The following is a 27,222-nucleotide window of genomic DNA, read 5'->3' as shown; positions in this document are numbered from 1 at the left end:
AACGAACTTGTTTTTGTGAATTAGTCTTAAGCATGCGTTTCCCCCTTATTTGGATTTAATTGCCTATTTTTCAAGAATTCATGATTTTCTTTATTTCCTGAAACTGACTTGCCTCCTTGTTTTCTTTCTTAACTGTCTTTCAATTATTTAAATACCGCATTTATCATTTTTAACGTGCAAATACGTGACAACATGTTATTTATTATTGCATAAATCATGCTCAACATCATATTTCACTCGTGCGTAATCAATCTTATAGCAACGCTTGATGAGTGTTTGCGCTCTTCCTATATATCACCCTTTAAATTTGAAAAGGCGTATTTGTGGTAAAACTAGTCGATCAGTGGTGCAATCAACGGTTTCGTGCCTTTTCCCCTCAAGTCGTCCACTTGAGTGTACCAGTCTAGACTTCTATAGAAATCTTACTCTGATTAATTATACATGCATCATGGTCAAACTTAGCCAGGTTAATATGGTGTCCACATAATAACCCTTTAAGACAAGCATCGTCCAAAAGTCCATCGGGTTTTCCATAATCCCAACGGACGCAACCACGATTGTGTGCATTAATTTTGGAGAAATAAGTGTCAATATGTTAATCATTGATGTATAAATAGTTGAATCTAGAGGGGGAAAGGGCCTAACCTTATTTGTTTTGCAGAAAATGAGGCACGAAGTCCCCAGGTTCGGCATGGTCAGTAACATACCATCACTATTGCTAGATTGGTGGAGGGATCTTCCATCAAGTGACCAAAATCATGTGAAAAGGGTCTTAGAAAATTTGCCTTCTTTGTTAGACCTCCAGCCAAACAAATGTCGATCGAGGCTGCCACAATGTTCTGGGACAAAGAAAGGGCCGTGTTCCACTTTGAATACATAGAAATAACCCCTCTCTTGGAAGAAATAGGGGGATTTGTTGGTTTGCCTTGGGATAGCCCTGGTTTATTGGTACCTGAAAATTGCACCACTAGGGGATCTCTTAAGATTATGGGGTTAAAGAAGAATGATCTTGGAGTGATTAAAAAACTCCTACATACCATTTGACTTCCTCTATGAACGATATGGTCACAACAGGTCTTACCGTATTTTCGATGATGAATTCTCCATCACCTCCTTGGGTTGGATTCACCACATGGTCTTTGTGTTCATCGTGTGTTTCTTGGGTATGCTAGTGTTCCCGATCCAAGGGGACAGAATCCATACCAGGCTGGCCATGGTGGCCAAAATTTTGATGGACGGGATCGAGGGGCAGACATATGCAATTATCCCTATGATCATTGCAGATATGTACCGGGCCTTGGAGCGTTGTCAGAAGGGGTACAGATACTTCGAGGGTTGCAATTTGTTGTTGCAGGTTTGGTTGTTAGAACATCTCGAAAGAGGTCAATACCTCCAAGAGTTTCCGTGAAGGCATGGGAATGATCACATAACTTTCCACCATTCTAAGATGATGACCTATATCCCAGACAGGTTTGCGCAACCGGGAAATGCTGTAGAATGGGCACAGTTCTTTAGCAATCTGACCGAGGATCAAGTTCAATGGATGTTCGAGTGGTTCCCAACCAATGAGTTCATCATTAGATCCAGGGATGTTCCATACATGGTCTTGATCGAGTTAAGGGGCATATACTCTTATGCTCCTGTCAGGGTTATGAGACAGGTAAGGCAGAAAGCAGGTCATACCGTGAGTTGCTAAAATGAGTCACTTCATAGCTAATTTTCAAGGTGACGCCATTCCATACAAAAATGAAGCACAACACATATGGCACTTGAAGATTATTGTGGGAAAGGATACCATTGAGCCGGATCGGTATCACGCCGGTCACATGTACTTTTACCTTTCATGGTTGGATGATAACATAGAGGGAATATTCGAGCCAAGGGTTGGTCCAGGAAACAGGGTCATAGGCAAAGTTGCCGAAGCACAGGTGAAGTATGACAAACTGCGCAAAAGAGTTCGCGAGTTTGAAGTCGAGCATATGGAGCAACATAAGGCCGATATGGAAATGATCAATAAGTGGAAAGAGATGGCTATTAAATCCAGTGAAAGGCTGGAATATCTAGAGTACAGTCTGATGGAATTGGAATGGAAAATGAGGAAGAGAGTCACCAATTGCCAGAACACTGAGGGAAACGAATGAGGACATTTGGCAAGGGCATTCTTATTGCTGAACCTGCGCGAACTGGGGATCTGATCGACAAGAGCATCCAGCCTGGAGAAGGTCCTTCTGGGACCAAGTAGATTAGGTTTACTTGCTTTTCAAATGTAATAAGGCCAAGTCCCATTAGTGACTTATCTTATTTAGTGTCGTATTGGGTCGTCTATCTTTACATTAATGAAATGAGGTAATTATTGGCACTGAATTTCTCCAAATCTATTTGTCTCTAGGCCTACCTCGGGCACACGAGGCTCCCAAATTAGGACGCAAATTTACATTCCCGCAATATGTGTTTAAATACTGCAAACTTTTCAGAATCCTTACTAACTTGTTTACCTTTTGTTTTTCTTTATTTTTGTTCCCATCTCCTAGGGTTGGTTCGCACATACTAGCATAATCAACATATCACACTAGATCTAGAGGCCCTCCACCTCATCCTCCTCCAAGTAATACGAAAAGCAGAGGAAAAGCTAAGATGGATTGCTTGAGTGGTATTCGTAAAGAAAACAGTGAGAATGAGGAAACTTCATACGGTCGGAGTACTCCAGCACAAAATAACTTGGTTTTGCGACTGAAACAAAAGATACTGGAGTTACAAGGAGAAATTGAGTAGGTCCGCAACTTAGCAAACCTCTCCCTCACTCTGAACGTCCCAGACGTTAACCAACAAAATGCTCAAAACCCAGCACCTCCTCAAAATACGCCAAACCAACGTCCACAAAATCCTCCCGCATCCCATTAATATGCAGCTCCACCTCAAAACCCCAATCCTTTTACCTATATAAACTCCTCCACAACACCATCATCAACCAACCCAGTACCCACAAACCACTACCTATCACACTCCTCAGAACACACCGCAACTCATTCCCGATCCTCAAAACTCAACCACCAACCATCACTACACCCAAATCCCTGGCGCTCACCAAAACAACCCCATATACATAGAAACCATACCTCACTGTACTCAACCAATCTCCTATACACCAAAATTTGCTGAGAATGACCTGCTCATCAAGAACACGGTCGAGGAGCTCAAGAAATTGACAAGTCGAGTTCAGGGTGTTGAAGGAAAGGAGGTAAAGGGATAGAAGGTCTGAATTATGAGGATTTATGCATACAACCAAATGTGTAAATGCCAGAGGGTTACAAACCTCCCAAGTTCGAAATGTTTGATGGAACAGGTGATCCTAAAGTTCATTTAAGAACTTACTGTGACAAGCTTGTGGGAGTTGGAAAAGATGAAAAGATCCTAATGAAGCTCTTCATGAGAAGACTTACTGGAGATATCCTATCCTAGTACATAAGCCAAAACCCTAAGAAGTAGGCCAATTGGGTGAGCATGGCATCAGAATTTATGGACGGGTTCAGGTTCAATACAGAAAATGCATCAGATGTCTTCGATATCCAAAACCTAAAGAAGAAGCCAACTGAGACTTTCCGTGAGTATGCTACCCGGTGGAGGTCAGAAGAAGCCAAGGTCAGACCAGCACTAGAAGAGGAACAGATGAACAAGTTCTTTGTCAAGGCACAGAACCCACGGTATTATGAAAGGCTAATGGTCATTGAGAATCACAAGTTCTTCGATATCATCAAACTCGGATAAAGGATTGAAGAGGGTATCAAAAATGGGATTGTGACAAATTTTGAGGCACTGCAGGCCACGAACAAAGCATTGTAATCAGGTGGCATATCAAAGAAGAAAGAAGTGGGGGCAGTAATGGTGGCCCAAGGCCCAAAATCTCCGCTCACATATCAAACACCTCCACTCATATACCAAACACCTCCACCCACATACAAACCTTCATCTCCCAGATATTCTCAACCCGCCACCGCCTATCACACTTATAACACCCATCCAACCTACTATCATTCACCTCCAACTCGTCCAAATTACCAGAAACCCCGACCTAACTTTGATCGTAAACCACCCAGATAATACACTACTATTACTGAACCCATCGACCAGCTGTATGAAAGATTGAAGGTCACTGGTTATGTCACCCTTATTCATGCTGTGGCAATAGAGAACTCATCCCAATTGGTCAACCCAAATAAAACCTGTGCATATCATTCTGGAATGAAGGGGCACACCATTGATGAGTGCTGAACATTGAAAGATAAAATCCAGACATTGATTGATAACAAGGTCATACAGGCAAAGGAAGTTGTGCCCAACATCCACAACAATCCTCTCCCAGATCATCAGGGTGATAAGGTACATGTGATAGAGACGGATGAAGAATGGGATCCTGAGGGGTCAATCAGGCTTATTCAGGAAGGCGATAACTTTAAACCCGCAGTCACACTCACTCCTATTGTGGTATAGATACAGCCGTCAATCGAAGTTGAGTTAACCGCATCGGTTCCATTTGAAGTAGAGGTAGCTCCACCTACAGCCACACCTGTTCCATTTGAGGTAGAAGTGGCCACACCTTTCATAGTGACAGTAGCAACCATACCTCCTTTAAACTCCAACACCATATCTTGGGATTACGTTGCAAAAAATAGGCAAAAAGGAAAAAGCAAAGATGGAAGAATCTGATGCCGCACAAGGAATGATCAGAACGGGAAAGATCTATACACCCGAACATTTGAGAGGATCGAGCAAGGAGGCTGCTACTAAACAACCTGTCATTGAAATGGGACCAGATGATCTTTGGAGGAAAGTACAGGCGAGGGAATATTCCGTCGTCGATCATTTAAATAAGACCCCCGCCTAGATATCCATCCTGTCACTATTGCAAAATTCAAAGGCGCATAAGAATGCTTTGATGAATGTTTTAAATGAAGCTTATGTGCCCAACAATATCACCTGCGGAGAAATGGCCAACGTGGTAGGGCAAGTGCTGGAGAGTCAGAAGATCACCTTCCACGAGGATGAATTACCACCTGAAGGGTTAAGTCACAACCGATCACTACATATCACGGTACAGTTTGAAGACAAATTCATTTCTAAGGTCTTAATAGATGGGGTTCAAGCCTCAACATTTGTCTGTTGACTACTCTAAAAAGATTGGGAAAATATTTCCACAAGATACAGGAAGGAAGTATGAACGTGAAAGCCTTTGATGGGTCTCAAAGGGCCACAATTAGGGAGATTAACCTTTGCCTGCAGATGTGGCTAACTTGGTTCGATATTGAATTCCAACTGCTTGACATATCAGCTATATACAATATTCTGTTAGGTCGACCTTGGATACATACTATTGGGGTTGTAGCTTCCATGCTACACCAGGCCGTGAAGTTCGAATGGAACCATCAGGAGGTGATCATTCACGAAGATAGAAGTAACCCCATTTACACAAGTCAAACTATCCCGGTTATCGAGAATAGAAGAAGGCTAGGAGGGAAAACTTATCACCACATTGACCATGTCAATGCAGTTGAGAAAGACAAATAGTGGAGTAACAAAATAGAAAGCATACTAGCATGGTCCGGGTATGAACCCGGCAAAGGGCTTGGGAAGAATCTCCAGGGCATTACCAAGCCGGTACAATTGAAATGTCACGGCACAACTTTTGAGCTGGGATACACATACACCTGGTAGGAATATAATAATTGGTCACCACCATGGCGTGGTCCTTATTGCCATCTCGAGCAACCCGTGCCACATCTGGGTCAGACTTTTCATCAGGTCGATATAATATAGGGAACTGTAGAGGAAGAAGCTTTAACTGGGCTAAGGAATTTGTTCCTGGACGACGAGAATATGGATTGTAGTGCGATAATTGAGGAGGGGGAGGAAGAAGGCCGCACCATTCAGGCCGGGGAGAAGGGAGCATGTTCTCAGGAATTGGACTGCCACACCATCCTGGACCCACCGAGTCCTTGGGTAGCTTGGCATTTATCCTAATTTATTTCTATAGCCATGCTAGGCATTTCAGATATTTTCAGTAATTTTGTTTTAAAGACGCATTTTGTTTCAAAATAATTGCTCGATTCATCGAGCCGTACTTGTTTTGGGTATTTTCAAAATTTAATCAATGCATTGCTATTTATTATTCATTATTATCTTTCACATTTTCTTTCTACAACATTATTATTACTTTTCCTGATGAACCGATGACTGTGACATGTAATGAGACAACACAACATAGTGACTCAGAAGAAGAGGATGAAATACCTGAGGAAATTGTCAGGGAGGTTGAGAACTTTGAGAATAAACCTAAGTCCAACCTGGACGAGACCGAAGCAATAAATTTAGGAGACGCTGAAACCGTCAAGGAAACTCGTGTAAACATTCACTTATCACCGTCAGAGAAAGAAGAGTACATTCGTTTCCTGAAGGAATATGAGGATATTTTTGCATAGTCATATGATGACATGACCAGTCTGAGCACATCTATAGTGGCTCACAAGTTGCCTACCAATCCAATGTGTCCGCCAGTAAAGCAGAAACGCAAAAAGTTCAAACCAGATAAGAGCTTGAAAATCAAGGAGGAAGTCACTAAGCAAATCAAAGCTAAGTCATTAGGGTAGTTGAGTACCCAACCTGGCTAGCCAACATTGTACCAGTTACGAAGAAAGATGGGAAAGTCAGGGTGTGCGTTGATTATCGAGATTTAAATAGAGCAAGTCCCAAGGACGATTTTCCACTGCCAAATACACATATCCTGATCGACAATTGCGCCAAGCATGAACTCCAATCCTTTGTAGATTGCTTCACGGGTTATCACCATATCTAGATGGATGAAGAAGACGCAGAGAAAACAACCTTCATCATATCGTGGGGAGTATACTACTACAAAATGATGCCATTCGGTCTAAAAAATGTTGGGGCTACTTATATAAAAGCCATGACAACCATCTTCCATGATATGATACACAAGGAAATAGAGGTGTATGTCGACGATGTCATCATCAAGTCCAAGAGGGACGCAGATCACATAGCAGATTTGAGAAAGTTCTTTGACAAGCTAAGGAGGTACAATTTAAAATTAAACCCTGCAAAATGTGCATTCGGGGTTCCCGCGGGAAAGTTGTTGGGATTCATTGTCAGCCGCCGAGGAATCGAGTTGGACTCGTCCAAAGTTAAGGTTATCCAAGAGTTACCACCACCAAAGAGCAAAAAGGACGTGATGAGCTTCCTACAATGCCTTAATTACATCAACCGCTTCATAGCACAGTCCACAGTTATATGTGAGCCCATCTTCAAAATGTTGAGGAAAGATGCCGAAACGAGTTGGACCGAAGATTGTTAGAAGGCTTTTGACAAAATCAAGGAATACCTATCTATACCCACCAGTCCTAGTCACGCTAGAACCTGGGAGACCTTTGCCACTCTATCTATCTATATTAGATGGAGCTTTCGGATGCGTTTTGGGACAACATGACGAGACGGGATGAAAGGAGCAAGCCATATACTACTTGAGTAAGAAGTTTACACCTTATGAAGCACGATACTCTCTCTTGGAACGCAATTGTTGTGCTTTGACCTAGACAGCTCAGAAATTGAGGCATTACTTCTGTGCCTATACCACGTACCTTATATCTAGGATGTACCCTCTGAAGTACATCTTTTCAGAAGTCCATGCCAACCGGAAAGTTAGCCAAGTGGCAGATACTGTTAAGTGAGTTTGATATTATCTATATAACTCAGAAGGCGGTCAAAGTACAAGCATTGGTAGACCATCTTGCTAAAAATCCTATGGGAGGAGAATACGAACCCTTGAAAACGTATTTTTCTGATGAAGAAGTATCATTCGTAGGAGAGGACATTGCTAAATCTTATGACAGTTGGAGAATGTTCTTCGATGGAGCTGCAAACTTCAAAGGAGTGGGCATCGGAGCAGTTTTGGTATCAGATACAGGTCAACATTTCTTTGCATCCGCGAATCTTAGGTTTCCATACACCAATAACATGGCAGAATATGAAGCTTGCATCATGGGGCTCAACCTGGCCATCGATATGAATATACAAGAGCTACTGGTAATTGGTGATTTGGATCTTCTGGTACACCAGGTTCAAGGAGAATGGGCTACGAAGAACACCAAGATACTGCCATACTTGTATAATATGTAGGAGTTAATGAAGAGATTAACAAATATAGAATTCAAACATGTGCCCAGAATTCAGAATGAGTTCGTAGACGCACTGGACACCTTATCATCAATAATACAACATCCAAACAAGACTTTCATCGATCCCATCACGGTGAAAATTCATAACCAGTTGGCTTACTGTGCTCATGTTGAAGAAGAAATGGATGGAAAACCTTGGTTCCACGATATCAAAGAATATTTGGCAAGGGGATAATATCCAGAGCGGGCAAACCATACTCAGAAACGCACGCTGCGGAGGCTGTCCAATCATTTCTTCCAAAGCGGAGGGACCCTGTATAGAAGAACTCCTGATTTGGGGTTGTTAAGGTGTGTTGACGCAAAGGAAGCTTCCAGATTGCTCGAGGAGATACATGCCGAAACTTATGAACCATATATGAATGGTTTTGTTCTAGCCAAGAAGATACTCAGAGCTGGATATTTTTGGATGACCATGGAAACGGATTGCATTCGGTAAGTACAGAAATGCCACCAGTGCCAGGTGCATGCAGACATGATAAAGGTACCACCAAAGGAGCTCAATGCAACAAGTACACCTTGGCCTTTTGCTGCCTGGGGAATAGATGTCATCAGTCCGATCGATCCCATTTCTTCAAACAGGCACCAGTTCATTTTAGTAGCCATCGAATATTTCATAAAATGGGTAGAGATTGCATCTTACAAAGCTGTAACCAAGAAAGTCGCTGCAGATTTTGTCAAGGATAGTATTGTTTGCTGATTCGGGGTTCCCGAGTCCATTATCACTGATAATGCCGCCAATCTCAATGGTGATCTGATGAAAGCCATATGTAAAACCTTCAAAATCAAGCACAAGAACTCTACGGCATATAGGCCTCAAATGAATGGAGTTGTGGAAGCTGCTAACAATAACATCAAGAAGATACTAAGGGAGATGGTAGAAAACCACAAACAATGGCATGAGAAGTTACCCTTTGCCCTATTGGGGTACCGCACTACGGCCCGCACATCAACTGGGGCAACTCCCTATTTACTGGTTTATGGTACCGAAGTTGTCATTCCAGCCGAGGTAGAGATTCCTTCTTTAAGAATCATATAGGAAGCCGAACTCAGCGATGCAGAATGGATAAGGAACCGTTATGAGCAACTGGCCCTTATAGACGGAAAAAGAATAAACGCAGTATGTCACGATCAGCTTTATCATAACAGAATGTTTTTTAGAGCTTTTAACAAAAGAGTCAAACCAAGGCAATTTGCACCAGGATAGTTGGTACTGAAAAAGATCTTCCTGCATCAAGATGAAGCCAAAGGGAAATTCTCTTCTAAATGGCAAGGTCCTTACATGGTTCACCGAGTGCTAACAGGAGGAGCACTCATACTTGCAGAAATGGATGGAGAAGCCTGTCCAAAACCAATCAATTCAGACGCAGTCAAGAGATACTATGTTTAGATTGTTTACATTCCTTCATATGATGTAACTGAACTACGCTTGACCTGATTCCCATTTAAGATGGGATACGTAGGCAGCCCTGTGGGTTCGGTCATATCTTAATAAAATCTTCATGTCCCCCAACACTAGAAACTGGGACAGAGTTTTGAGGAGGACCCTCAAAATTTTGGAGCAAGTCCAGCCAACGCCATCATATGCTAGACAGTCAAAAATTGGTTAAGAAACTGGGGTAGAATTTTAAGAAGGATTCTCAAAATTCCAGAGAATGTTCAGCAAGTTTCATCATACGCAAAACGGTCGAAGGATCATTTACCAAACTGGGGAAGAATTTTGAGGAGGACCCTCAAAATTCTAATACAAGAATATTGCAATGTCTCTGAAATGTGTTACAGTCAATATTTCATCTAAAATTACTTGATATTTCACTATGTTTTCTAAAATAACTCTATTTTTATCAATAAGTGCATATTTTCGAAAACTCTATTTCCGTGATAGCCAGGTGTTACCCAGGGCAACTCAAATAGGGCGTCCAAAATGGAGCAAAGCATAGCCAGTAGATAATGGCACGAACCAACCTCCCCTTATAAAGCTCACAACTTTTCTTTGGGTGCAGGCACAATGGACATAACAGGAGCATTCGCAAATATACACGCAGCAAAATCACTATCAATCGGGCCACCAAACATAAATATATCTCCAACTAAGACATATTCTACTCCTATTTGCTACTTATTCACTGCATAAGGCTAAGCATTGCCTTCTCCTTGCATGAGACTAAGCCTTATCTCAAATCTTGCATGAGGCTAAGCCTTGCCTCCACATTTGCATAAGGTTAAGCACTGCCTTTTCTTTGCATGAGACTAAGACTTGTCTCAAATCTTGCATGAGGCTAAGCCTTGCCTCCACATTTGCATAAGGATAAGCAATGTCTTCTCTTTGCATAAGACTAAGCCCTGTCTCAAATCTTGCATGAGGCTAAGCCCTGTCTCAAATCTTGTATGAGGCTAAGCCCTGCCTCCATATTTGCATAAGGCTGAGTGTTGCCTTCCCCTTGCATGAGACTAAGCCCTGTCTCCAATCCTGCATGAGGCTAAGCCCTGCCTCCACATTTGCATAAGGCTAAGCGTTGCCTTCCCCTTGCATGAGACTAAGCCATGTCTCCAATCTTGTATGAGGCTAAGCCCTGCCTCCCTATATACATGAGACTAAGCCCTGTCTCAAGTCTTGCATGAGCCTAAGCCATACCTCCGTATTTGCATAAGGCTAAGCATTGCCTTCTCATGGGACTAAGCATTGTCCCTCCCTGCATAAATATTGCTCTATTCTAAACTTGGCACTATCTTCTTCCCTCGGTCTAAACTCTGCCCCCAAACTCCGCACAAGATTAAGCTTTGTCTTGCTATCACTTTTGGCATCATATCTCTGCACTTCATGGGCTGACATATAGCCAACTTGTCCAAAGGCGTCATAGTCCGAAGGCATCATCCTCATAGCCTGAAGACACCATGCCATGGCCTGAGGATCTCTCATACTTGCATATCATTATTCAAAGGTGTCATGGTTCAGAGGTACCATTCTCATGGCCCGAGAACAGCATTTCATGGCTTGTGAATCTCCTATCTCATAATTCATGGCCCAGGACATCATAGTCTAAGGACGTCATCTACACTGTCCAAAGACAATCTTTCATGGTCCAAAAGTAATTTGCATCACGTTTAAATTCTTGCAGTAATCTATATACTTGCATGTATTGTATTTTGAGTTTTGTAGGTAATCCAGGAGGTAATCGTTCTTCAAACACAAGCAACCTTCGCTCCGATTTCCGCTCATACCATTTTCACTTTGCCATTATAACTGATTCCCATCAATTACCCACCTTACTCTGTGACCATTCAGATATCTGCCATATTATACATCTGTTACACTTCAGACATAATCATAACTCCATCCGACATCACCCTTCACAAAAGAACCTTTGCTGAAACTGGCTACTATTCCTATAACAACTCCATTGACTTCATTCACCGTTGGGTCCAGAACTATACATGGCCTAATTCCTGTACGACTAGGGATATGTAGGCAACTCAGAGACTAGGGTTCGACCTCTATTTTTCAAAACACCCATTGCGTCAAAATCAGTCATCATTTCTTTACCCGAAAACTCTTTCATTCTTCCCGGGTAAAGAGGGGCAGCTGTTGATACCCAATTTTTCCCTCATATATTTTTAATTATGCATAAATACTTTTAAAATATTTTGCATGCATTTACAAACATGCACAAGTATTTTTACAATTTTTCTATAATTTTTAAAGGCCTTAGATCAAGTTATTTCTGCAGTTTTTAATTATATAAATATTTAATAATTATCCCTCATATTACTTTAGGATTATTTAATTATCTAAATTTATCATTTATGCTCATATAAGTGTTCAAATAACTTATTTGCATTTTTACAATTACATTTGCATTTTTAAGACTATAATTACATATTTTGCAAAAATAGCCAATACATATGCATAACTACATTATCTATACAGTAAATGACTCTTTATATTTTTATAATGTTAAGTAATTATTTTAAATCATCTTTAAGTATAAAATCATTTTATCACTTAATTAACTATTTTTACAAATTATTTTATTAATAAATTGGGTATTTAACAAATAGCCCCTTAATTATATCTAAATTCGGACCCCCCTCAGCCCAATTCATATTAACCTTATCCTAATCCACCCAGCCCAAATTAGATAACCCTTACCCAACCCAAACCTTCTCTAATCGTGGTCGTTGATCTCTAAGATCAACGGTCCACATTTGTTGGCCCAAGTAAAGGTGAAGTTTTGAAGACTGACAAAGGAACTCAGACATGGACCAGGTCCATCTTGTAAAGCACAGTTGTATTAGGTACTTAGAGTTTTCAAGTTAGGTTCCACAACGGGATTACATTGTAGTAGGTGATTTTACATTGTACCTTTCAGCTTATATAGAAGCAATTGTATTAGGTACTTAGAGCTTTCAAGTTAGAGTTAACTTGAAGTTGTCGCAACAGTTGAGGATGTGTGCCACAATGGGATTAGAGTTAATCCTAGGTTTACAAAAGAGTTTTTGTAAATGCAGTCTTTGGCTTAGTGATTTCAGTGGAGAGTTTGGGAAAATCCTACTAGAAGGTAGGTCGTGGTTTTTTCACCTTTTGAGCCAGGTGTTTTCCACATAAAATTTCAGTGTTCTTTATTTTCTGTACTTATTATTCCGTAACAGTAGTAGTTGGAACACATAGAAGAACCAGGTCCTTCTATAATCAAGCTAAGCAAAAACTGGGTACCACATAAATCACCCTCCCCCCACCTCTTGTGTGGTATTGAAGTATAAAACATTAATTGGTATCAGAATGGGTTATCCTTGAAGAGGCTAAAACCTTAGGAACAGATCAAGATGAGTGCACCACCTAAAAACTGGGAAGGACAATCCACTGCTAGGCCTCTACTCTTTAATGGTCAATACTATTCATGGTGGAAGAACAGGATGAGAGACCACATCATAAGAGAAGACTATGATCTCTGGGACATTGTTACTAATGGTCTCCTGGCTACTACAAAGAAGAATGCTGAAGGAGTGGACGTGCCAAAGATGAGAGCTGACTACACTGCTGAAGATTTGAAGAAATGGGAATAGAATGCCCAGGACAAGAAATGGCTTGTGTGTGGACTAGGTCTAGACGAGTACAACAGAATTCAAAGTTGTACTACTGCTAAGGAGATCTGGGACACTCTACAAGTGGCCCATGAAGGAACTCCTCAAGTAAAGAGATCAAGAGGAACACTGATGTATTCTCAATATGAAAATTTCACCATAAAGGAAGATGAAACCATCCAAGAAATGTACACAAGGTTTACAATACTGACAAATGAACTTAAGTCTCTTGGAAGAATTATTCTTGAAGAAGACAAGGTTGAGAAAATCTTGACAAGGGTTTTGCCAGTAACTTGGGAAAGCAAAATCACTGCTATTCAAGAATCAAAGAACATTGTCACTCTCAAGTTGGATGAGCTGATTGGAAATCTCGGTGCCTATGAATGAGAAGGCAAACCATGAAGATGGATGCACCCAAGAAGGAAAGAAGCCTAGATCTTAGAATAGCTGAAGGTGCAGACTTAGAAGATAATGAAATGGCTATGATCACAAGGGATTTCAAGAAGTACCTAATGAGAGGAAAGGGTTCTTCAAGAGGTGCAACCCTCAACAAACCAAGGGCCCCTAAAAAAAGACCAACGAGGGCTGCTACAAATATGGTAAGATTGACCACATGATCAAGAATTATCCTCAGTGGGAAATTGAGTGGAAGAAAGAAAGGGCTGAATGAAGAAACAGGAAGAAGGAACAGGTTCAACCCAAGAAGAACAAAGGATCAACAAAGGCTATGGTTGTTGCTGGGAGAGAAAGCTCAGATGAGGATTCAGAAGATGAAGCTGGAGATGAACAAGCACTTATGACCATTGGAGAATCAGACGATGAACAAGAGGTAAGTGTGATTCATCTCAAAAACAAGATTAAATTTTTGTCTAAAGAAATGCTATATGAATTATTGCTAGACTTCATTGATGAGTCTGAGGTCATAAACAATGAGAAGGAACAGATGTCTAGGGAATGTGTGATCCTGAAAGCCAAGTGCAAAAATATGGAACTCAAGGCTAGTGAAAGTGAAAGTAAAAATACTGAGTTGAAGAACCAGGTTCTTGAACTTGACACCGCTGTCTTAGAACTTAGATCAGAAAATTTAAAACTGAAATTAGGAATAGGTAAAAAGAAAGCAGATCACTCACATCTCACCTTAGAAGAAAATCTAGGAAAAATGAAGGATAAGTTGTACAAGAGAGATGAGCAGATAAGAGTCCTAAAAGAAGATAAAGGCAAGGTGAAGCATGAACTAGATAGAACTTGCAAATGGAATAAGTCCTCTGATGCACTATCCTGGCTGCAAGAGCACCACAGTAGCAATAAGAGAGGACTTGGCTATGGGACCCCAGCACCTAAGTGGGATCCCAAAAGCAAGTGCATCATACTTCCTGAGACCAAAATCTGCACACACTGTGGCAAGACTGGTCATTACAAAAGTGAATTTAATGCAAAAGAAAATGCCAGTCAAAAGAACAAAATCTTTGTTCAAGAGAAAAATAGGCTGCCTGAATGGGCTAAAAGAAATTTAATTCACCCATTTGCCTATAGAAAGGGACCCAAACTAGTGCGGGTTCCTAAGACTAACCCCTAATTTCGTTTTGCATGTCCAAGTGAAGGGAAGTAGCCAAATATGGTACATGGATAATGGCTACTCAAGGCATATGACTGTAAGTAAGAATCAGTTTCTTTCACTTGAGGACCTAAAAGGAGGTAATTCTCCTTTGGAAATAGGAAGAAAGGTGAGATCATTGGGGTTGGAAAGGTAGATAAGACAGACTCACATTCCATTGAGAATGTCTATTTTATAGATGACTTGAAATATAACCTAATCAGTATATCATAACTATGTGACAGAGGTAACCTGGTAGCATTCACCTTGACCAAATGTTTTGTGATTAATCTTACCACTGACAAGATTGTTTTGCAGGGAAAAGAGTTAACAATATTTACAATGTAGATTTGTCCACTCTCTCAGAAAACGAACCCACTTGCCTAAGTGTGTTGGACAATGATCCCCTCCTATGGCACAAAAGACTTGGTCATGCAAGTCTAAATCAACTCAACAAACTAGTCTCCAAGGACCTGGTGATAGGGTTACCTAACATTAAGTACAAGGAAGACAAAGTTTGTGAGGCTTGTGCAAGGGGGAAGCAGGTAAATCCTCTTTTAAAAGCAAGAAAGTGGTAAGCACGACCAGGTCGATGGAACTGGTTCATATGGATCTCTGTGATCCAATGAGAACATTGAGAAGATGTGGTAAGAAATATATGATGGTACTTGTTCATGATTACTCTAGGTTTACTTGGGTCTTGTTTTTAACATCTAAGGATGAAGCATTTGACATGTTTACTGCCTTTGTTAGAAAAACTTAGAAACAACTAGGTAATCAACTTGCATCAATTAGGTCTGATCATGGAACTGAATTTGAAAATGCTAAGTTTGCTGAATTTTGTGATGAGCATGGTATAGATCATAATTTCTCTTCCCCTAAGACTCCTCAACAAAATGGAGTAGTTGAAAGAAAGAATAGGACTCTTGAAGATGTGGCTAGGACTATGCTTCTTTCTAATAAACTACCCCATAGCTTCTAGGCAGAGGCTGTAAATATTGCATGTTACATCATTAATAGGTGCATGACTAGACCTCTTATAGAGAAGACTCCCTACGAGTTACTTAAAGGGAGAAAACCAAATATATCCCATCTTAGGGCATTTGGATACAAGTGCTTTGTGCATAATAATGGAAAGGACTCCCTAAGTAAGTTTGATCCCAGAAGTGATGAGGGAGTATTCTTGGGATATTCTTCACATAGAAAAGCTTATAAAGTGCAACAAAAGAACTTTGTGTGTAGAAGAAAGTGTACATGTAGTTTTTGATGAAACTAACATTCTTTCTGAGAGATAGAAATATGAAGATGAAGCTATTGGGTTGGTAAAAGAATTGAGTGAAGTCACAGCTCAATCTGAAGCTGCACCAGAAGAAGGAACAGGTGATGGAACATATTCTTCCATTCAAGGCAACCTGACAGGGGGAACTGAAAAAAGAAGAAGTGAATCGAACTCCCAAATGGAACCTATCCATAAGCTTGTTCCTCAGCTACAAAACATGGGAGAAACTCCAAATAGAAATCAGTTGGTTGTGAAACCTTACAAGTATCAAAGTTCTCATCCCATTGAGAACATCCTTAATGACCCAACTTCTGGAGTTAAAACCAGATCTCAATTAAAGAATGTATGTGCTTTTGATGCATTCTTATCTCTTATTGAACCTAAAAATGTTGCTGAAGTTTTGCAGGATGCAGACTGGGTGAATGCAATGCTAGATGAACTCAATCAATGTTATAGCCAAGAGGAAGGCATAGATTATGATGAGGCCTTTGCTCCAATTGCAAGACTGGAGGCAATAAGACTCCTCATAGCCTTTGCAGAACACATGGAATTTACCCTTCACCAAATGGATGTGAAGAGTGACTTCCTAAATGGCTACTTAAAGGAAGAAGTCTTTGTCAAACAACCTCCATGGTTTGAAAGTAAGGAGTGTCTAGATCATGTATACAAACTGGACAAGGCCCTATATGGACTGAAGCAGGCTCCTAGAGCATGGTATGAACGCTTATCCAAATTCCTACTTGAACATAGATATAAAAGAGGTCAGATTGACAGCACTCTATTCTTGAGGGAAAAAGGTAAGGATCTATTAGTAGTTCAAATTTATGTCGATGACATAATTTTTAGGGCAACAACTGAAAAATTGAGTAAAGAGTTTGCTAAATTAATGGGGAGTGAGTTTTAAATGAGTATGATGGGTGAGCTTAACTTCTTCTTAGGCTTACATATCAAACAAAACCCAAATGGAACCATGATCCATCAGCATAAATATGCAAAAGAGTTGATTAAGAAGTTTAAAATGGATGAATCAAAAGAAATAGACACACCCATTGCAACAGCTACTAAATTAGACATAGATAAACCTGGTTCATCTGTTGATTAGATGTTGTATAGGGGTATGATTGGTTCACTTTTGTATCTTACTGCTAGTAGACCTGACATAGTTTTCATGTAGGGCTTTGTGCTTGTTTTTAGGTAAATTCTAAGGAATCCCACTTGACTGTTGTCAAGAGGATATTGAGATATTTGAAAGGCACTACTGATCTTTGTCTTTGGTACCCTAAAGGTAATAACTTTAATCTAGTAGGATATGCTGATGCTGACTATGCAGGTTTTCTTATGGATAGGAAAAGCACCTCAGGTATGGCTCATTTTCTTGGTTCATGTCTGGTATCATGGGCTACTAAAAAGCAGAATTCAGTGGCCTTATCCACTGTTGAGGCTGAATATGTTGTTGCTGTCTCTTGTTGTGCTCAACTATTATGGATCAAACAGCAGCTGATGGATTTCAGCATTGAAGTTGGTTGCATCCTTATCTTTTGTGATAACACTAGTGCTATAAGTATGACCAAGAACCTAGTTCATCATAATAGGACTAAGCACACAGATATTAGACATCACTTCTTAAGGGACAACTATGAGAAAGGATTGATTACTATAGAATTCTGTGCTACTCATAAAAAATTTGCTAACATCTTTACCAAAGCACTGAGTAGAGAAAGCTTTGAAAGGAACAGGTTAGAATTAGGGATGATTAAGATCACCTAATAGGACCAGCTCAGAATGCACAATGAAAAATATGAAAAATGAAAAAAAAATTGGCTAGGAAATCTGGAACTTGTGTAAATATCTAGATTAATTTTTACTCAGTTTCATACTGTAAATAGTATACTCCTATGACATGTGTTGATATGACTCACAGATCTCTAACAAAATTTTCTCTATTTTGGTAAATTAAGATATGATCAAGAGAACTCTAAATGAAGAACCTGGTTCATCTAAATAATGAGTTATGTTTTCAATACTCTGCACAATTAGAAATATAAATATTTAAATCATGAGTAGAGTCCAACCTATGTTCAAAACATCAGAAAATCCTATCCGTTTATTTTTTAACCAGTTCCGTCTTTATTAGAATTCTCACCACATAAATTGCTTAAAATTTAGGGAAGCTTAACCATTCATTCAACCTAAAATTTCAGGTTGATTAGACCTCTAATTGACTGCTAAAAGCTACTGTTAGTCATTAAATAAGCTTCTTTCTTTAAATACCCATCATCACCCTCTGCCACCCTTATTATTCCAAACCGTCAAAAATCTCTTTCACTCTCAATTGTTCTCTCTTCCAAAATCCTAACTCACAAACTCTCTCAAGCCATCAGTTACAATGTCGAACCCTCAAGATAATCCAGGAACTCCTCCACCACCATCCCCTTCTGGTTCCTCTACACCTCCTCCACCCAATACAAACCTCCAGCCTAAGAAAAGACGTATCAAAATGCTCGCTTGAAAAACTGTAGCCATAGGTGCACTATCGAAGAGATTAAACACACAATTGAAGGCTACCCAAGCCCAAGAATCTGAACACTCAGACGATTCTTTCAAGTCTGCAAGTGAGGGGGAAGGACCTGCATCTTCTGACTCTGAGAAGATTTAGAGTCCCCTTGCTGAGGTACGTTCTGTATTGGTTGAAAGTGTAGAAAATAGGTTTGTTCTTGCTGGGACTGTTAGAGATGTGGAAATGCCAGAATTGAGAACGAGATGAGGTAAAAATAAAATTGAAAAGGAAAAAAAGAGAGAGGTTGCAAGCATTGATATGAGGGGAATAGGGGTAGAAGTGGTTGATTTGCCACCCACATCTGTGATGATTAGACCAGCAATTTGTGGGGCTGAGGAGAAATTGTGGGAGAAAGTGGCAAGAACACAGGGGGAAGTGGATCAGGGGAGGCTGTTGAGGGTTTGGTAAATTTGAGTTCTTATATGGATGAATCTGGTTCATCTGTTGAAGAAACCCTAGCAGACCTTTTGAGGAAAGTAGATACTAGTTACAATCCCAAGAAAAGAAGAACTCCAACGTCTAAGATTCCCAGTGCTAAAAAGAATACCAAGAAAAGAAAGGCCAATTCCCCAATAACTACTGAAATTCCCTTGCCAAAAGGGAGAGACACAAGAAGTATGGTGAAACAGAGTGAGAGTGAATTACAAAAGGCTTTAGCTGAAAGAAAGAAGAAGAGAATAGATAAAGGAAAAGCAAAGGTTGCAGAGACTTCTGAGGCTATTGATGTTGAGGATATGGAACAGGTCCATCAGTAGGAACATACAACTGCGGAGGTTCAGACCCCCAAGCCTAAAAAGACCAAGACCTCTTCCAAGCAGTCTTCATTAGGGTCTAAGGCTGCTGAATCTTCATTGGCCAAGGGGACAAGGTCTACAATGAAAAACAAACCAGTTAGAATTACTGAAGATGAGGAATGGAGTGGTGAAAAAAAGAGTGAGTCTGATGGTGAACAAGACAAGCTGGCCATGTTTGGCAAAAGAAAAATTTTGAATGGTAGATTGCTGAAATACTTGGTGGAACCATGAATGGTTTGTTTGGTTGATGCACTAGTTGTTTAGGGCTGGAAGGACATGGTCCTTCAAATGGATGGAAGGCTAGCTAGAAATGAAATAATTGAATTCATGGCCAATGTAGAGGTCAAAGATGGCAGAGTCACCAGCCAAGTGAAAGGAGTTCAAGTGACCTTCGATGCAGAGTAGCTGGGAGAGATTCTTGACATCCCTGCTGAGGGATATGATGACTACACTAGGCAAAGATATCCAAGTCTGGATTCCCTTCCTCCTTCCCTTGAAATCACTAGGAGATTCTGTGATGTTGAAGAAGTGAATAAGGCTAAGTTTGTGCACAAGAGTGAAATGAAGCCACAACAAAAAGTCCTCTTTGAGTTTGTCAACAAGTGCCTACTGCCCAGGCAGGAAAGAAGGCACATTGCTAACTATATGGACTTAGTTTTGATGGAGTGCCTTGAAAGTGGAAGGCAAATCAACTGGGTTGCATTCATCAAGAAGCTACTAGACAGGGTTATCAATGGCTCCAAGGCTCATGCCACCCCTTATGGATTTATTCTGACTATAGTTCTGGATCGGTGCAAGGTGCCTCTGAAGAAGTGGGAAATGGACACAACCAAGGACTATTTTGGCATTAATACTCTGATTGCTTATGACTATCTAGTCACTGCCATTCCCAATGAACCTGGTTCATCCAAGAAGACATTTATCAATAGTAAAGTTAGGGCTCTAGTTCAGCAAAGTGGGGCCAAGGATGCTAAGATAGCTAGGCTGAAGGCTCGCTTAACAGAGGTTGAATCTGAGAGGGATGCTCTCATAACTGAGCTTACCAAGGAAAAGGAGAAGAATGATGAAATTCTTCACAATATGCTGAATCTTCTCCAAGCTCAAAACCAACCCTCTAGCTCCCCCAAGCCTTAGGACTTCTAGCCTTCATCTCCTAAATCTATCTAGTACCACCAGTGACCCAGATTAGGGATTTCTCTTTCTTTTTGCTCATGTTTTGAATATTTTTGCTTTCTGTTTGTGGATTGTGGTAGCAACATATCTTCTATCAATGATAACTATTGTTTTTGCTCTTGTTGACTGTTAATATTCCCTTGATAGTTTGAATATATTTGCCTGATTACTGATGATTGATCTATGATTGCACTTGCAGTTGCCCTAGTGGCCATGAGTAATTGTTAAAATTCTAGGACTCACATTTTGTTTATGCAACTTTTCGATGATGCAAAAAGGGGGAAGAGATATTGTGCTTTACATATTCTGAATAAGTGATGTTTATAACCTAATGAACCTAGTTCTTGATGATAAGTAAATATTTCTAACTTTGTATTGTTGAATAAGTTGAGTTCTGACAAGGCCTAAGTGAGGGAAAAGCACAGAATTTGTCATCATCAAAAAAGGGAAATTTGTTGGCCCAAGTAAAGGTGAAGTTTTGAAGACTAACAAAGGAACTCAGACATGGACCAGGTCCATCTTGTGAAGCATAGTTATGATCAACTCAAATATGTGAGATGCACGTGAAGTAGATAAACCTAACTTATCAGAAGTGATATCTCCTGATCAAGATCAAAAAGGTTGCATATTGGATAAGGAGAAAGACTCCTTACACAAAGATAACACGGTGTAGGAAAATGATAGAATTAGAGTATGAGATCAACTAGAACTCTTCCACTATGGAAGAGTAGCATCTCTATCCTAGTCAATCTCTAATTACTAACTCCTTAAATATTAGTGTTGTTCTCTTTTACAGGTAATGCACATAAGCTGAAGTTAAACGTGAATTGAGAGCAAAATAGCAAGGCAATTTTGCAAGCAATTTATGTGTGATTCAAGCGTGCAGACCTAAAGCTACTTGAACCAGATAGAAGAACCAGTTACAAGTGTCTATCTTTTATTCTAGTTCAACTGTAGTAGGTGATTTTACATTGTACCTTTTAGCTTATATAGAAGCAATTGTATTAGGTACTTAGAGTTTTCAAGTTAGAGTTAACTTGAAGTTGTCACAATAGTTGAGGTTGTCTGCCACAACGGGATTAAAGTTAATCCTAGGTTTATAAAAGAGTTTTTGTAAATGCAGTCTTTGGCTCAGTGATTTTACTGGAGACTTTGGAAAACTCCTACTAGAAGGTAGGTCGTGGTTTTTACAACTTTTGAGCCAGGTGTTTTCCACGTAAAATCTCTGTGTTCTTTATTTTCTGTACTTATTATTCTGCAACAGTAGTAGTTGGAACACATAGAAGAACCAGGTTCTTCTATAATCAAGCTAAGTAAAAATTGGGTACCACGCAAATCACTCCCCCCCCCTCTTATGTGGTATTGAAGTATAAAACATCATACATTCTCCCTTTCCTTTTTTAACCCAAATGACACCCCAAACCATACCCATTCTCCAAAGACCGCCGCCCTTGAATCCCTCTTCTTCTCCGTTATCTTTGAAACTATCCCTAACCCTAGCGCTGTTACCCCAAAATTTCCCCAAATCCCTTTGATTCTTACCCGTTCCATAGGGCTCTTCTGTGATTTTAGGCCCCTGTCGGCCTCTTACCACTTTTGGTTGTTCGATTCTTGTCGTTTTCTAAGGGAATCTCGAAGAGATCCAACTCAAAGTCGACCTAGGCTCTTCATTTTCTTATGAGCCCGCCTTATGTTCATCAATATTTGTGAGTATTGTTGTCACTGTGGCTATGGTTAGATTTTTCCTTCATCCCGTCCTCTTTTCTCAAAACCCTTATCTTTTCAACTTGAATCTGTTCAGATCCTTGTTGATTTGGAGCGATTTTGAGTTTATCCAGTAGTTTTCTTTAAAAAAACAAAATCTTTTGTTCTTTTTATCGTTAATTGATTTTGATGTTCCTCCAAATTAGAGTTTCGCTACCTTAGTGTTTGTTGTTCAGATCTCTTTATATCTAGAAAGATTTCGAGTTTCTATAGCATTTTTCTTTAAAGATCTTTTGTTTTCCTTACTGTTAATCGATAATAATGTTTCTAAGAACTAGGGTTTCACTTCGTTTTGTTTCTGCAAAAATTTTCTATGTGTTTGGTTATCTTTTTCCACTGATTCTTGCATGACTATGTTCTGGTCTTAGTTTTTTTGATTATTCCATTGTTCGCTCCAATATTTTCCCGTTATTCTTGAGTAATTGATTGATTATCTAAATTGTCTAGGGTTTGAAATTGCTTTGTTTTACTAAGGTGATTACTTCTTGTAATTTTTGTCTACTTTCCTTATTTTGGGACTCCTAATTGGTACTACTTGCCTTAATTGTTCCTATTAAGCTTTATTTATGGGTTGACTGCCTAACCAACCCCAAATTGGTCGTTATTTACTTTTGTTACCTTATTTGTGTGACTAATTGCCCTATTACTTGCCGAATTTTTAGTGTTTTGACTCTAACTGGCTATCAGACTTACCACTTACCTTATTTAGACCTCAATTCCGAGTTATTTTTGGATATAGTCCCATGATTTTTTCCTATTGATTGGCCCTATCATGCCTAATTGATTGACTGATTGTTTTCTTTGCCTTATTTGCAAACCTTTAAACTGTTTTACCTTATTTACATTACTCTACTCAATGCTATATAAGCCTCACTCTTTTTTTTAACACACATGCACACAGACATAGAAAGACACACAAAAGTTCTTGCACTTATCCCCCATCAGAATCTTCGTACTCTTTGTTTGTTGCATATCTAGTCGGCTGGAAGCCAAGGCTAGACCCTTGGATCATGTTTTCTTTACTTTCCTCTAGCTATCTCTTAACTGTTATGTCTCCATTCCTGCTATCATGTCTACTTCTATGTGATTAAACTTGTGTGTTTCCTGTTTTCAGTATATCTATTTCTATCTAATTAGACTTATGTGCTTCATGTTATTACTCTTGATCAGCATGCCTACTTACATGTGATTAGACCTAGATGATTTCTGTTTTTAGTATGTCTACTTCTATTAACTAGACCTATGTGCTTCCTACTTTCAGCATGTCTACTTATGTAAATTAGACCTATGTCTGCTTATTTCTCAACTAGCATGTTCTTTCTATCCCGTTTCAAGTATTCATCCCTAACAGATTTCTAATTAATGGTTTCCATGCTCCCAGCCCCTGCTGCCCTTCATATATGACTGTTTGATTGAAAATTTGATCCCAACATGCCATTTCTTTGTTTAATATCTGTCCATATACCCACCTAGTAACAACTAGTAAACTAAGTTGAATCTAGGCAATGTGAAACTTTGCTTGAAGTGATTGTGATCCTGTTTTTGTCTACTGTTGGATTGCTGGAATTTTGTTTGAATTCTAAGTGTTGAATGACTCTGTTTTCTCCTATTTACCTCCTGAAAATCCAAAACTATTTTCTTAAAACTATCTTCTGTTTTCATCTCCTACTCTTAGAACATCTAAGGTCCTGCACCTCCAATGTAAATACTGCCTATGAGTCCATGAGACTCCTGTGAACTTTGACACACTGGGGCTGGCTCTCCAAAACTTGCTCACAAAAATGTTCCTTTAAAAGTTTTCTGGTGTGAGCATTGCCCGGGGTCCTTGAGGCCCTTGGGAACTTTGACACACCGGAATACCGTTGGGTATACTATGAGAATATTGGCATATTTCAGACTTGGTTGAAAACCTGGCCTCCAGGATTACTTTTGGGCCTATCCAGGCTCCCTATAATATAACAGTTCCATTCTGTAATTCATTTATATTTAGTTTGTAATAATAATGTAAAGCAGACATTAGGGTTATTAGTAAAAATGGGAGGGATTATTATATATATTTTGTTGGAAACGGGTAGAAATCATGCCTATTGGTTGTTGCGGTGTTTGTTTACTTATGTGCATTAGAAACTATGCATATAGGACTCATCTAATTCCTTGAATCCTGAATTTCATCATTAGAAAATCTGCTTCTAAATCGTTACTCAATTTTGCATCGATAATCAGGTCTTCAAACCTTCGTGTGCGCATTCGAAATCATGTTTCTAGGAATTTCCTTGTTAAGTCCGCTTGGCAATTGATTGATGCTTTACTCGCCTAGAAATCATGCCTATAGGAAACACATATAGAAATCAATCTTGAAACTTAGTCATTCATAAAAATAAGTGTTAAAATGAGTTCCTACATTTAGATATCATTCCTATAAGGTTTTAAATCAGTTCTTGCATTTAGATACCATGCAAATAAGGTTTAAATCAGTTTCTGCATTTTGATACCATTTCTATAAGGTTTTAAATCAGTTTCTGCATTTAGATATCATGCCTATAAGGTTTAAATCAGTTCATGCATTTAGATACCATACCTATAAGGTTTAAAATCAATTTCTTCATTTAGATACCATGTCTATAAGTTTTAAAATTAGTTTTTGCACTTAGAACTTATGCCTATAGGATTTCAACATGTTTCAGCACTTAGAAATCATGCCTACAGGGTTTAAGATAAAATCAGCCGCTAAAATTAGTAATCAATTTACAGCTTAGGTACCTAGTTTATAAAAATTCTATCCGTTTATCATTTAGGCAATCTTGTAGATTGCTTAAGTTCTGGGTTTAAAACTGTTATTTTCCTGCTGCTTGAAACTGCCCCGATTCAAGAAGTAATAAAATCAGTAGGCAAACTGATTAGGTATTTGCTGCCCCGCTTTAATAAAATTATTGCATATGTTGTGCTCATCTAGATATCCTGCTATAGGACTTTTAAATTGTTTAAAACTATTTGTTTAAGGCGTGCAATTGTTTGTCTATTTGTGGAGGTAAATATGAGCCATTAATTGCATCTTTATTTGATAGTCCTATTTGAGTTTTGTTTGTCGCTTAGTTTTCTCCTTTTTAAACAATATAGGCGAGTCTAGAACTTCCTTAAATAAAGGTCCTAAATACCTCCAGGGCCACAGGCAAGGGACAGGTAATGCACGCATAAGGCACGTACTGGATAATATTAGAGCGCTTAGGTAAAAATAATTAAGGGGAGGGTAATCGGATAGTAAAGGATATGATGACCTATGTACTAATACTACGCGTAGCATCCCAACTTGGGGACGATTACCAAGTATTGCACAGAAGTGATCCTATAGGCTAAAAAACCTAGGACCCCTTTTACCCCTTATTTTAAACGTAATATCTATTTGTCTAAATTGCTTTGTTTGCTTATAAGACTAATTCACCTAATTCAAGTTTGGCGGGAACCCACCATTATGGACCTCGAGGGGTGCCTAACACCTTCCCCTCAAGGTTATTTCGAGCCCTTACCCAATCTCTAGTAATGCAAACCGATTTATGAGTTATTTGCTTTAGGTGCCCTAACGCACCTTAAATTCGTTAGGTGGCGACTCTTCAAATTCCATACCCAATTCCCAAAAGGAATGAGTTGTCCCAAAGAAATGTCGAAATCCGGACTCTGCGAGGAAAAAGGGGGCCCAAAGAAATGTAATTAGGCCTTCTTTGATTCGTCATTTTTTAGACTTCTTATATATATATATATATATATATATATATATATATATATATATATATATATATATATATTTCTTTTAGAACCCTTCTTTGAGCCTTAATCCTATTTTTTTAACACCTTGATTATAAATAAATAAATAAAAAAAGAAAGAGTAACTATATATATACATATATATATATATATATATAGTCATGAGATCTTCCAGCTAAAAATGAGTAGAGATTGGTGTACATATTTTTTCTAAAAAGATGGAGAACGTAAAAAAAGTTTTAAAAAAATTATGTGAACATAAGGTGTTTGAAATTACAAAAAATATTTAAAAAATGTTATCAAAGGGAGGAAATATCGAGCACTAAAAAATGTTTGCTCCAAAGTTGGGTAAAAATAATCACTCTAAAAATATCCTTATCCTACCAGCATGAAGCCTGACATTACAAGCCAAGAAAAGTCCTAGAAAGATTGTAGAAATCAGTGTTGAATCTATATTAGTGGAGAAAAATATGAGGAGCAAGCATATGGACAAGAGTATGATACTAACTGAATAAGTGATCATAAATCTATCAATACTGAAAGACTCAAGGGAAGAAGATTGCAAGTTCTTGTTGATCAAAGCAGAATTCAGAAATAAGGTAAAAGATTTGGTGAATTTAAAAAAGTTAATTGCATTGGCCATATCGGAAGATATTTATTTTGTATACATTTTCTATCCTACAATAGTCATGGATTTTGGAAGATATATTTTTAAGGTATTCTTTTTCCTCGAGGACGAGCAAAAATTCAAGTATGGGGGTATTTGATGGATATAAATTATTCATGTAATTTCATAGGTAAAAAATAAAATTTTAAAATAAAATATGAATTATGATATCTTATCCTCGCGTATTTTCTAACAAATCTTGTAGGAAGAAAAAATTATGAAAAAAGAAGAAAAGAGGCTAAAAGACAAGAGAATGAAGCAAAGCCACAGTTGCACACATCATCTTCATATTCGCAAATGTGGAATATATATA

General features: G+C 39.0%; 1 protein-coding gene across 1 annotated transcript; it reads left to right on the top strand.

Moving 5' to 3' along the window:
* The first annotated feature begins 7,692 nt into the window (after positions 1-7,692).
* LOC138886241 (uncharacterized) lies at positions 7,693-8,184 on the top strand. Its single transcript, XM_070167304.1, has one exon. It carries the CDS (start codon positions 7,693-7,695, stop codon positions 8,182-8,184), a length of 492 nt encoding a protein of 163 aa, XP_070023405.1.
* Positions 8,185-27,222: the final 19,038 nt, after the last annotated feature.

The sequence above is a fragment of the Nicotiana sylvestris genome, chromosome 2, assembly GCF_000393655.2.
Source record: "Nicotiana sylvestris chromosome 2, ASM39365v2, whole genome shotgun sequence".
Lineage (NCBI taxonomy): Eukaryota > Viridiplantae > Streptophyta > Magnoliopsida > Solanales > Solanaceae > Nicotiana > Nicotiana sylvestris.
The sequence above is the reverse complement of the archived record's forward strand: the minus strand, read 5'-3'. Positions and strand labels throughout refer to the sequence as shown.

What these genes read in the sequence shown, in the direction of transcription:
- LOC138886241 (XM_070167304.1), top strand. Translation starts at nt 7,693, where the DNA reads ATGCCAACCGGAAAGTTAGCCAAGTGGCAGATACTGTTAAGTGAGTTT.